A 12117-nucleotide genomic window follows, 5' to 3' on the forward strand; every position below is an offset into this window, starting at 1 on the left:
AGACCTCTAGACCTGCAGAGCATAAGGTCACGGGGACAAGAAGCAAAAATCTTTCTAGTGGGTCACTAGGAGTAAGAGTGAGTGGTGCCACTCCCATTTCCACCCGTTGATTCCTAGACCCACGAATCCTAGCTACGGGAGAAACAGCTGGTTTAGAGCATATACAGCCTCCTGGAAAACATTGCCCCAGCCCTGCAAGGTATTGCCACCTAGCTGGAGCAGTAATTGTATCTTTAGAAGGCCATTCCATTGTTCTGTCAAGCCAGCTGCTTCAGGATGATGGGGAACTTGGTAAGACCAGTGAATTCCATGAGTATGGGCTCACTGCCTCACTTCATTTGTTGTGAAGTGAGTCCCTTGATCCGAGGCAATGTTGTGTGGGATACCATGATGGTAGATAAGGCATTCGGTAGGTCCATGGATGGTAGTTTTGGCAGAAGCATTGCATGCAGGGAAGGCAAATCCATATCCAGAGTAAGTGTCTATTCCAGTAAGGACAAAATGCTGCTCTTTCCATGAAGGAAGTAGTCCACTGTAATGAACTTACCACCAAGTTGCTGGCCGGTCACCTCGGGGGATGGTGCCATACTGGGGACTCAGTGTTAGTCTCTGCTGCTGGCAGATTGGGCACTCAGCAGTGGCTGTAGACAAGTCAGCCTTGGTGACTGGAAGTCCATGTTGCTGGGCTCACACATAACCTTCTTCCCCACCATCATGACCATGTTGTTCATGTGCCCGTTGAGCAGTGACGGGAGTAGTTGGGGAAAGAGAATGAGTGGTTTCCACAGAACGTGTCATCCTATCCACTCGATTGTTAAAATCATCCTCTGCTGAGGTCACCCTTTGGTAAGCATTCACATGAGACATGAATATCTTCATTTCTTTGGCCGATTCAGAAAGGTCTATCCACACACCTCTTCCTCATAAATTCTTGTCTCCAATTTTCCAATCATGTTCCTTCCATGTCCCTGACCATCCAGCCAAACCATTGGACATAGCCTGTGAATCAGTATATAATCACACATCTATCCATTTCTCCTTCCAAGCAAAGTGAATAGCCAGGTGCACTGCTCTAAGGTCTACGCATTGAGAGGATTTCCCTTCACCACTGTCCTTCAGGGAGGTCCCAGAAAGAGGCTGTAGTGCTGCCGCTGTCCACTTTCGAGTGGTGCTTGTATATCACACAGAACTATGTGTAAACCAAGCATGAGTTTTCTTCTTCTTCAGTCAATTGATCATAAGGAACTCCCCATGGGGCCACAGGTGCAGACTGGGAAATGGAAGGTAATGTGACAGGAGTGGAGACCAGGGGCATTTGGGCCACTTTCTCATGCAACTTACTTGTACCTTCAGGTCCTGCTCAGGCCTGATCTTGTATATACCACTTCCATTTAACAATGGGGTGATGCTGTACACCTCCAACTTTATAACTCTGTGGGTCACACAACACCCAGTTGATGATGCGCAGCTCAGGCTGCATAGTGACTTGGTGTCCAATGGTTAAGCATTCAGTCTCTACTGAGGTCCCGTAACAAGCCAAAAGCTGTTTCTCAAAAGGAGAGTAGTTATGTGCAGAAGATGGCAGGGCTTTGCTCCAAAATCCCGAGGGTCTGTGCTGTGATTCACCAATAGGGGCCTGCCAAAGACCCCAAAAAGTTTCTCTATCTGCCACTGACACTTCAACCACCATTGGATCAGCTGGATCATGTAACCCAAGTATCAGAGTGGCTTGCAAAGCAGCCTGAACCTGTTGCAGAGCCTTCTCATGTTCTGGTCCCCACTCAGAACTAGCAACTTTTTGAGACACTTGATAAATAGGCTAGAGTAGCACACCCAAAAGAGGAATATGTTGTCTCCAAAATCCAAAGAGGCCCACTAGGCATTGTGCCTCCTTTTTAGTTGTGGGAGCAGCCAGATGCAATAACTTATCCTTCACTTTAGAAGGAATATCTCAACATGCCCTATACCACTGGACCCCTAGAAGTTTCACCAAGGTGGAAGGTGCCTGAACTTTTGTGGGATTAATTCACACCCTCCAGCACACAAATGTTTTACCAGTAAGTGTAGAGTCACTGACACTTCTTCCCTATTAGGTCCAGTTAGCATAATGTCATCAATGTAATGGACCAGTGTGACGTCTTGTGGAAGGGAAAGTCCATCGATGTCCCTGTGGACTAAATTATGACATAGTGCTGGAGAGTTGATGTAGCTTTGAGGTAGGCAAGTGATGGTGTATTGCTGGCCTTGCCACCTGAAGGCAAACTGCTTCTGATGTTCCTTTGAAATAGGTATGGAGAAAAAGGCATTAGCCAAATCAATAGCTGCATACCAGGTACCAGGAGATGTATTAATTTGCTCAAGCAATGAAACTACATCTGAAACAGCAGCTGCAATTGGAATCACCACCTAGTTAAGTTTTTGATAATTTACCATCATTCTCCAAGATCCATCTGTTTTTTGCACAGACCAAATAGGCAAGTTGAATTGGGTTGTGGTGGGAATCACCACCCCTGCATCCTTAAAGTCCTTGATGGTGGCAGTAATCTATGGAGTCCTTCCAGGGATGCAGTATTGCTTTTGGTTTACTATTTTCCTAGATAAGGGCAGTTCTAATGGCTTCCACTTGGCTTTTCCTACCGTAATAAAGGTTACTCTATTTGTCAGGGATCCAATGTGGGGGTTCTGCCAGTTGCTGAGTATATCCATTCCAATTATGCATTCTGGAACTGGGAAAATCACTACAGGATGGGTTCAGGGATCCACTGGACCTACTGTGAGAGAGACATGAGCCAAGACTCCATTAATAACCTGACCTGCATATGCCCCTACTCTGATGGGCCACAGTGACATTTAAAAAAAAAAAAAAAATTTTTTTTTTTTTTTTGTAGAATTAGTATCAGTTTAGAGCCAGTATCTAGTAATCCCCCAAAACTCTGATTATTTCCTTTTCCCCAATGAACAGTCACTCTTATAAAAGGCTGTATATCCCTTTGGGGAAGCCAGGAGAGAGATTAACAGTATAGTTTTGGCAGTGTATTGGAGTCCTTCTTCAAGGGGACCTGGCCTCCCCTTCATTCAAGGGGTTGTGGGTCTTTAAATTTGCTCAAGTCTGGGAACTGATTGAGGGACCATGACTCTCTATTCCGGCGATTCGAGTTAGACTGTTGTTTACTTGACCTAGAATTCATCCGTTTATACAGATCAAGTAAATATAGATATTTAATAGATTTCCTATCTTTTTCACTCCTAGGGACACCATGACTAAGTAGCCAATGCCATAAGTCCATATGAATCAGACTATTCCGATTACTGCTTTGATTCTGCTGTCCATTATTGTAACCACGCCCACCTTGTCTTTGTTGATTGAGTGCAGCCACTTGGCCCCTACTACCATGGGGTCCAATCAGCCCCATTTTAGTTAGGTGTCTTAATCCAGTTAGGGTGGTTCCCACTGTCTGATTTACATAAAATAGCAATCCCAGCAGTCTTCAGGGATCCTGGAGCTCCCTTTACAAATTTGTTCCTCACTGTTGTGGTAAAAGGTGTGTCTTCTGGGCATTCCAGGTGTGGTTCTGTGGGTCTAACCTGATAAATCCACTCTATCATGCCAGTTTCCCTTTGGATACCTTCTTCTACAGTATACCAAAGCAGGTCTGGTACTTCAACTTGATTTAGCGTAGGCCACCTGGTAATCCATGCTTCAGTAATCCAACCAGATAAACTGTTAGATCCTTTCCTAACTTCTCGAGCTCTAACATTGAATAACGAATCTGTGGTTAATGGACCCATATCGATAAACTCAAACTGATGCATCTTTATGTTCCTTGCACCATTATCCGACACCTTTAATAGCCATTCCCAGACATATTCTCCAGGTTTCTGTTTGTATATATTAGAAAAGTCAAGGAATTCTTTTGGAATGTTGCGCACCTCCTCCTGGGTCACACTTTATACTTTACCTTTTGGGGCTTACTGGGACTTAAGTCTAGTTATAGGTCTAGGAGGCAGAACCGGTAGTGTGGATTTGTTTTAAGGACATTTAGCATTGTCTTGTAAAGCATCTGCCTCAGGCAATGCCCCAGGCAATGACTCAGGCAAGGGCTCTTTAGAGGCAGATGGGCTAAGGCTAATCTCATTAGATGGGAGTGGAGGGGCTAATGGTTTTTCTGGGCAGGGTAGTGTAGCAGACAAACATGAAGTAATCTCATCAGATGGGAGTGATTCTGCTGGCAGGAGTGATTCAATGGAATTTAGGGGCTCAATGTCCCCAGCTTCCTGATTATGTGCCCATAAGTCCCCATCCTAAGTTTCAGGATCCCATTTCTTCCTAATTAATGTCCTTACTTTAACTTCAGACACCTCTCAAGGTTGGCAGTTGAGCTGGCATTGTAATCCAGTCACTGTTATGATAGGACCCTGGGTTTGGTTTTTGGCAATTTCAGCTCTGTTACTACAAGAAATAAGGCTTTCTTTCAAAGCACAAGTGGAAGCCTTCAGGTTATTTATGTGGTACTTGAGCTTTGACTCTGAAGCCTTGAACGCATCTCTTTCTTTCACCAGTTTGTCTAACTAAAGTAGGACTACCAACCAGCTTCGTTATACTTCTCATTCTGACAGAACTGTAGAAAGATATCACACATGTGTTCATCCAGAGCCCTGCCTTTCCCCAATACCTGATCTACTGGTGAGGATATTTTGTGTATTTGTATGGTCACCTCACACCATGAATTAGCAGTGCTGGAAGCAGGGTCATCAACATCTTTAATACTAACCAGACTTGAGAACCAAATTAGAAAACTCATCCTTACAATTTCATTCCTCTAGAACCTCTCTCAGTACCAGATGTCTTAGGCTGGGTTCTCTAGAGAAGCAAAACCAGTAAAGCTTATAAATATATATATAGAGAGATGTATATCAAGGAAACGGCTCATGCAATTGTAGAGGCTGGAACGTCACAAGTCTGTGGATCTGGATAGAGGCTTCTCTTGATTCACATAGCTGCAGGAGCTGGCAAACCCAAGATTGGCAGATTGGAGAGCAGGCCTCCTGCCCTCAGTCTGTGAAGATCGACGAATCCCAATATCTGCAGATAAGCTGATAGCTCAAGTCCCAAGAGCAGGAGATCAGATGAACAGGAGGCAGCCGCAGGATCCAGAGTGAGCAAAAATGCCAGGGCGTCTCCTTATATTTGGATGCAGGCCACACCCCCAAAGAAACCCCCTTTCGACTGATTGGCTACTCACAGCAGATTCGATAATGGGAGTGATCAAATATAAACACTGAGAATCATGGCCTAGCCAAATTGACACACAGTCTTAACCATCACAAAGAGAAATAAAAATAAATTAAAAAGCTGGCTACGAAGTGGAGGCCAGCAGGTTGGGGCGGGGTGGACCCGAGGGTTGGTGGGATAAGAAAGAAAGAGAAAGCAAAAAAAAAAAAAAAAGGCACAGCAGGAGTCCGCAGGTGGGGGTGGGCGAACCCAGGGCAGCAGCAGGTTAGTAGCTCTCTAGCTGTGGCGATGCAGTGGAGGCTGGCAGGAAGGGGTGGAGATGGCATATGGGGATAGGTGGGAGGGAGAAAGAAAAGGAAGAAAGGGAAAATAAGGGGAAAAATTAAATTAAAAAGTGGCACGTTGGGAGTGGGCCAGACTATGGGCAGTGGCATGACAGTGGCTCTCCAGCCATGGCCTTGCAGTGTGTTCCAGCGGGAAGGGAGGCAGGCGGCATATAGGGCTAGATGGAAGGGAGAAAGAAAAAAAATGTGGCAGGAGCTGGCCGGTGATGGTGGGGCTGACCCTGGGTGGCAGGGGCCTAGTGGCTGCCTAGCTGTGGTGGTAGAGCATGGCCTGGTAGGAAGGGGTAGAGGTAGCATACAAGGCTAGGTGGGAGGGAAAAGGAAGAGGAATAAAGGGAAAAAAAGAAAAACTAATGAAATTAAAAAATGGCATGGTGGTTGGGAGCAGGGTAGACCTGGGGTGGTGGTATGCCTGTGGCTGTCCAGCCATGGTGTTGCAGCATGTTCCAACGGGAAGGGGGGCAGATGGTGTACGGGGCTAAGTGGAAGGGAGAAGGAAAAGAAAGAAGAAAAAAAACAGGCATGGCGGGAGCTGGTGGGTGGGGGTGGGGATGACCTGGGGTGGCAGTAGGCCAGTGGTATTCTAGCCAAGGTGGCGTGGAGTGACCCATTGGGAAGGGGTGGAGGTGGTGTGGCGAATGAGGGAGAAGAGTGAGGGATGAGAAAGCATGTTTCTCTGGTTACTTACTGTGTGCTGGGTCTCCCTTTGGGGGCTCCGTGAAGTTGCTCTCTTGTACTCCCAGTTTGGGGTCACCGCTGGCTGAGTTCCAAGATGGAGATGCTGCGCCACTCCGTATCCCTCCTTGATTTCTGTTCTCCGTCAGTTTATTCTTCCATTTGGTGCTTGATTTAGGTATTTGTCTCTTCATTTGATGCTTAGGATTCCAGGATTGATGTTTGTTATCTGTTTTACTTAGTTTTTCGGGTCTTTGCTGCAGAGGGATGACATGGTGCGTCTGTCTATGGCACCATGTTGCCTCACCCCTTATAATATTCTTCTTGATGATATTTGTCATTTTGTTAGTTAGATTCTATATGAACTTAGAACTGAGAACTTAGAGTGTATCCCTTTATAAAAGACTGTTTACTTTTTTTGTAAAGATACTTGCCTGTTAAAAAGGTCATCTACTACTTTTCTACCCAGTCATGTGGCATTTTGAAATCTTCAAAGAGTTGTCATTGTTTAATCACTCAAAGAAATGATTGTTTTCTACAAATGGAGATTTTTCTGTATCTCCCTTTTTTCCACATGATTTATAAAAATATAAAATAAAATTGGTCTCCAGGATCTCTCCTTGTTAATATTTCCCCATCCATAGAAGAGCCCATTTAACCACATCATTTCTGTATCTTAAACGTTCCTCAAATACCATGGGGACTCAGTTTTTTTAAATAATTTTTACTGTTGGAAACTAAAGGAATTTAAATAAATCGTTTGCTAGTATCTCTCCCTCTACTTGTCTCTGTACTTATCTTCCCACAGGTATCTGATTAATCTTTTCTCCCAACCAGCTGGTCTGTTTTATTACTATTACAGTGTAGAATTTACATGCAATTTTGGTTCAAATTTTATTTGGTTATTATCATTGTCCCTCCCCTATAGAATTGTCTCTCCCTATAATATTGAAGATAATGAGATAAAAATGTGCTTCATAAGCGACCTGTACTTTCAGAACTTGTCATCCAGCAACATAAAACTCCAATAAATGAAAAGCCCAAACATGTTGCTGTCGAGTTTATTCTAACTCAGAGCAACCCTATAGGACAGAGTAGAACTGCCCCATAGGGTTTCCAAGGCTGTAATTCTTTTGTAAGCATACTGCCACATCTTTCTCCCGCAGAGCTGCTGGTGGTTTCAATACGCTGACCTTTTGGTTAGCATCTGAGCGCTTTACCACTGCACCACCAGGGCTCCTTAAAACTCCCTTGGTGCTCTCAAATTGCTTCAGTCAATCCAATTTTTTAATTTGCTGCTTCCAATGCTTGTACTGAACAGATTTCCTAAACCCTGAATGAATGTTTGATTTTGCAGGTTATTTTAGAAATTAAATGATGCGTATTTTTGAGTTGGAAAGGTATGAGAAAAATAGAAAGGAACTTGGTACTTGAGAGTAGATAAAATAACAGGATTGTAGTTCTGGCTCTGTTTTCCTGCCCACTGACCCCACCTTGCTAAAAGCTGGTAGGGAAACAAGTTACTGTGCTGTGGACCACAAAATACGTAGGCACTTGGGTAAGAACCACGGAGAACCTTTGTCTAGGCAGGAAACTCAACAAAGCATGGTTTCTCCAGGGCAGCTTCTGGGAGGTCTAAAAAGATGGTTTTACAGAAGCTTTCTTTAATTTTCTCTATAAATCAATTTTGGCCTGTTAGGTTCTAGACTATTTTAGGATAATTAATCTGCTGAAAGGTACTTTGAGGAAAATTACAATAAGAATATCAAAGGAAATTTTGTATTTTGTGCTACATTGAGTAGATTTTCCTACAGACATGGCCAAACCTTTTAACTATGGTGATTGATTTGTCTATCTTTTGGGTTTATTTATTTTCTACTAAAACATTATCTCCCAATATATCTTTGAAACTTTGGTGATACGAGATATTTTATTATGAATTCTAAATCTTTGAAAGTTTTAGTAAAAAAGAAACTTTTCCTTCTTTTTTAAGGTCCCTTTTCTGCAACTAAGCATTTGCTCTCTTGTTTGTTCCTAGGACGGTCCAGATTCTGCCAGAGGAAACCGGACAAAGCAAGAGAGTGCATGGATATTCAGGCTGTGGTACAGCTTTGACCACAAGTATCCTTTTAACCAAAACACATTCAGGAAACATTGATGATGAAATCCTCTTGAGTTGTCAGTGAACGACTTCTCATGATTAGGGAAAGATGTGTGCTTGGTACAGCTTTTGCGATACATACCAATGGTCACTCAACCACAAGTAGTCCTGTTGAGCATCCCTCTGGCCAAGAGGAGTGTTTTGTATCAATAGAGTAGTGAACCCACAGCCTGGTTGACTCATGTGGCTCTTCAGAGCTTTGTGTACAGGGGACATACGACTTTGTAGGTGAATTAATTGAAATTATACAACGAACCATCCTGTGGTCAGAAAGGGGAGTGGTGTTTAGAAAAGGGAGTGGTGCTTAGATAGTTAATCCATTCAAGGATTTCTTCTGACTGGACTTGGCCAAGTCTGATCCAGGCTTTGGGTGGTCTGATCCTGGCATAACTGGGCCACATGCAGGATAGGCCTTGTTCTAGTAGATTCAACTGGTCCCAAGTGAAAATTCAAAAACAAAAAGTTAAACCTTCATGGTTTCTTAAGTTGACATAGTGATCGAATGGGCAGGTAGCTTATAATATATGGTTGGGAGTGCTGAGGTAAACAGTTCCATATATATATATATATATATATATATATATATATATATATATATATAATTATTCTAATAAAATACTTAGAGTTGAGAGGCTTTTCCAGTTATGATGCAAGAACAGGTCATTAGAAAAAGGAGTAATCAAGCAAGAAAAAATTCTTTAAAATTAAAACCAAGGTTTCTGAAATTAACAAAAAATGTAATGGGTGAGTTTAATAACTTGAACATGACTGAAGACCAAATTGTTGATCTGGAAGATAAATTTGAGAAACAAATCTTCAAGAATTAGAGCAAAAAGTTAGAGATATGTAAGAGAAGAGTTTTAAGATATGGAGAATAGACCCAGATGTTCCAAAATCATTTCAATAAGATCTGAAAGGAGAAGATAGAGACTATGAAGGAAAAGCAATATAAAAATAATAATAGAAGAAAAATTCCTTTAGCTAAGGAAAGGCACTGGTTTCCAGAGTACAAGGATCAGTTTGAACATTTTCTTAAAATATTGATAAATAGAGGTAGATAGATATAGATATACATACATATAAAATTACTTTTTTCTTTTTTAAAGAAGTTGTTAGAGAGCCTTCTGTATTTGGGGAAGGAGGAGCTTCTCTTTGAGCTGCCAGAGGCAGAGAACTAAAAAGTAGCCTTTTGGTTTCCCCCTCTCAACCTTTAGTATTAGTCATTCTACAAATCCAAGCCTCTGTCATCATCTGAGCTAAAGACACAGGATAGCTGATAGGCCTGTAGGGACTGTTCCCAGAGTGAGCCAATGCTGGGAATAGGGTTAAAGGACAGCAGCCAGACGGGAATTTATTCTGTTTGTAAAGCACTCCAGCACAGCCCCCAGGCCTCCTTTGTTGAGTAATTCCCAGCTCAAAGTTTATCCCAGTGTCTACCTTTCACCTCCTCCTGTAGATAAAGCTTCTTTTCTCTTGTTCTTAGAGTAGAGATAGGAAGTGGTGGTACTTGAAATAGTTATCCTCTTGAGTACCCAAATGGCTATACCTTCTCACCTTCCTTTAAAGTGCTTGGCCATTCCTGTATTTAAATGTCTACACCTTTTCCACATTGCTTTAAAAAAAAAACCCAAAAAGGCTATGGAAATCAGAATTGGTCCTAGCTCTATCATATCCTGATAGGTGCCTCATGGTGCTTCCAACATAGGGCTATGTATTTGGCAGTGCAAATATTCACAGACCGACACACGCCAAGCTTTTCATATCTCAGTTGGACTTCATGTGAGAGCAGTGGTTCTCAACTGGGGTGATTTAGGGGACATTTAACAATGCTCAGGGACAAGTTTGGTTGTCACCCCTGGGGGGAGGCCAGGTATCTGCTAATCATCCTACTACAGTACACAGGGCAGCCCCCACAACAAAGAATTAGGCAGCCGAAATGTCAATAGGAGAAAAAAAAAAAAACACTGCCATCAAGTCAATTCAGACTCATAGCGACCCTTTAGGACAGAGTAGAACTGCCTCATAGGGTTTCCAAGGCTGTAATCTTTCGGGAAGCAGACAGCTACATTTTTCTCCCACGGAGCACTGGTGGGTTCAAACTGCTGGCCTTTTGGTTAGCAGCTGAGCACTTAAACACTGAGCCACCAGGACTCCTTATGTCAACAGTGCCGAGGTTCAAAAACCCTGTGTTGGAGTCTGGGAGAGAGGCAGCAGATAGAATGAAAAATAGTCTCGTATGGAATGTTGGAAGATTTATGAACCAAGTAACCTTAGTTAAATCATTTCGCCTCACCAAATCACAGTTTCTTTGTTTGTAGTAGCCTCAGTTACTTCTCAGATCCTGTCTAACCCTAACACTTGTTAAACCACTCTACCCAGAGTATCAACTCTGGGTAGAGTGGTTTAACAAGAATATTCATAGAGAACAAGGGGCAGAGAAGACCCAGGAGCTGGAACATCCCTACCTCTGGGCACACTGTCTTCTGTGTCCAAGATGTGAGCTGGTTGTGTCAAAAGCTGAAATACTGATTGAAAACAAAACTCTGATTCAACATAACTTTAGAAGGAAGAAGGGTGTTCTAACTAATCAAGTATTCTTTTTAACTGGAAATTGGGAATCACCAACCTGGTATTTAACAGTTAATTTAAAACTGTTGGAGCCTAGTTTAATCTTTGATTCAAACTGTTTCAGATTGTCATTATAAGTATTTTCTGTATTGTACTGGTAAAGTAGGGGGAAAAGGTTTTTTGTGGGTAGAATGTTAGATAATTTACTCTGAATTTTTTAGACATATTTTGTTGGGTGTGTGTTTCCCATTTTTCCTTAATTCCTTTTTAAAGTTACTTGAAGCCCATCCTCACACACAGTGGCCCCCCATTAACCACCACTCTCCCAGCCTGGTGTGGCTTGCTGGCTCGATGTCTAACCAGTCCCCAGGTATACGATGTAAGTACAATATGCCAGGTTGTGTCCCTTTTGACCACACCAGCTAGTCTCTTATCCAAGAAGAAGATTGTATTCACACCTCCAAATCCACAGATTTTGCTTCTCTAATAAAATGAGTTTTTTTTTTAATAAAATGACTGGAAACAGCCAACTTATATATGTTTGTATATTTTGCACAGTAATAGAGAAACCCTTTAACCATGATTATTGGTGCTCCCCAATATCATCAGCTGTGGTGTAGTAGAAAGAACAATTGATTTGTAATCTGAACAACTAGATTTGAATCCAAGCCCTTACAGGCCATTTAAGTGGTCTCGGGCTCAATTTTCTTGTCTATAAAATGGGCCTAGTAGTATAGGTTGGCTGTGAGAATTAAATGATAAGGCACATAAAATTACACTGTGACATAGAAAAGAATTTCACAAATATAAGGATCATTTTTAATAAAAAGTTTATGCTAATGTGGTTAGGTCCTTTATTTCAATTTCCAGTTTCTAGAAATAGACTTGGCACAGTGTGCAAAGAATATCTGCATTGGCAGAAGTCTTAGATTTGGGGCTGACTCTTGAGCTACCGATGTGGGTTAAGGGGCAGAGAGTGGGGAGAGCAAACAACTACTCACATGGAAGGACCAGAGGAGAGATAAAAGACCTTCCTTCTTTCCCATCTCTCCTCCATTATCCTGTGCATCTTCTCATTAACACAATAATTTTATCCTAGCTAGAATAACTTCTTAAATTTGTGTAGAACTTAACAG

The 12117-nt window shown here is 42.3% G+C and overlaps 1 protein-coding gene across 1 annotated transcript in view; it reads left to right on the forward strand.

Moving 5' to 3' along the window:
* SLC9A7 (solute carrier family 9 member A7) overlaps positions 1 to 12117 on the forward strand; it is a 280631-nt gene that overhangs the window by 247570 nt on the left and 20944 nt on the right. The window contains exons 15-16 of the mRNA XM_049871328.1: positions 8291 to 8373; positions 11255 to 11360. Coding sequence (XP_049727285.1) covers positions 8291 to 8373; positions 11255 to 11360 — 189 coding nt within the window. The remainder of the gene's footprint in view (positions 1 to 8290; positions 8374 to 11254; positions 11361 to 12117) is intronic.

Source organism: Elephas maximus, chromosome X, assembly GCF_024166365.1.
Source record: "Elephas maximus indicus isolate mEleMax1 chromosome X, mEleMax1 primary haplotype, whole genome shotgun sequence".
NCBI classification, from domain to species: domain Eukaryota; kingdom Metazoa; phylum Chordata; class Mammalia; order Proboscidea; family Elephantidae; genus Elephas; species Elephas maximus.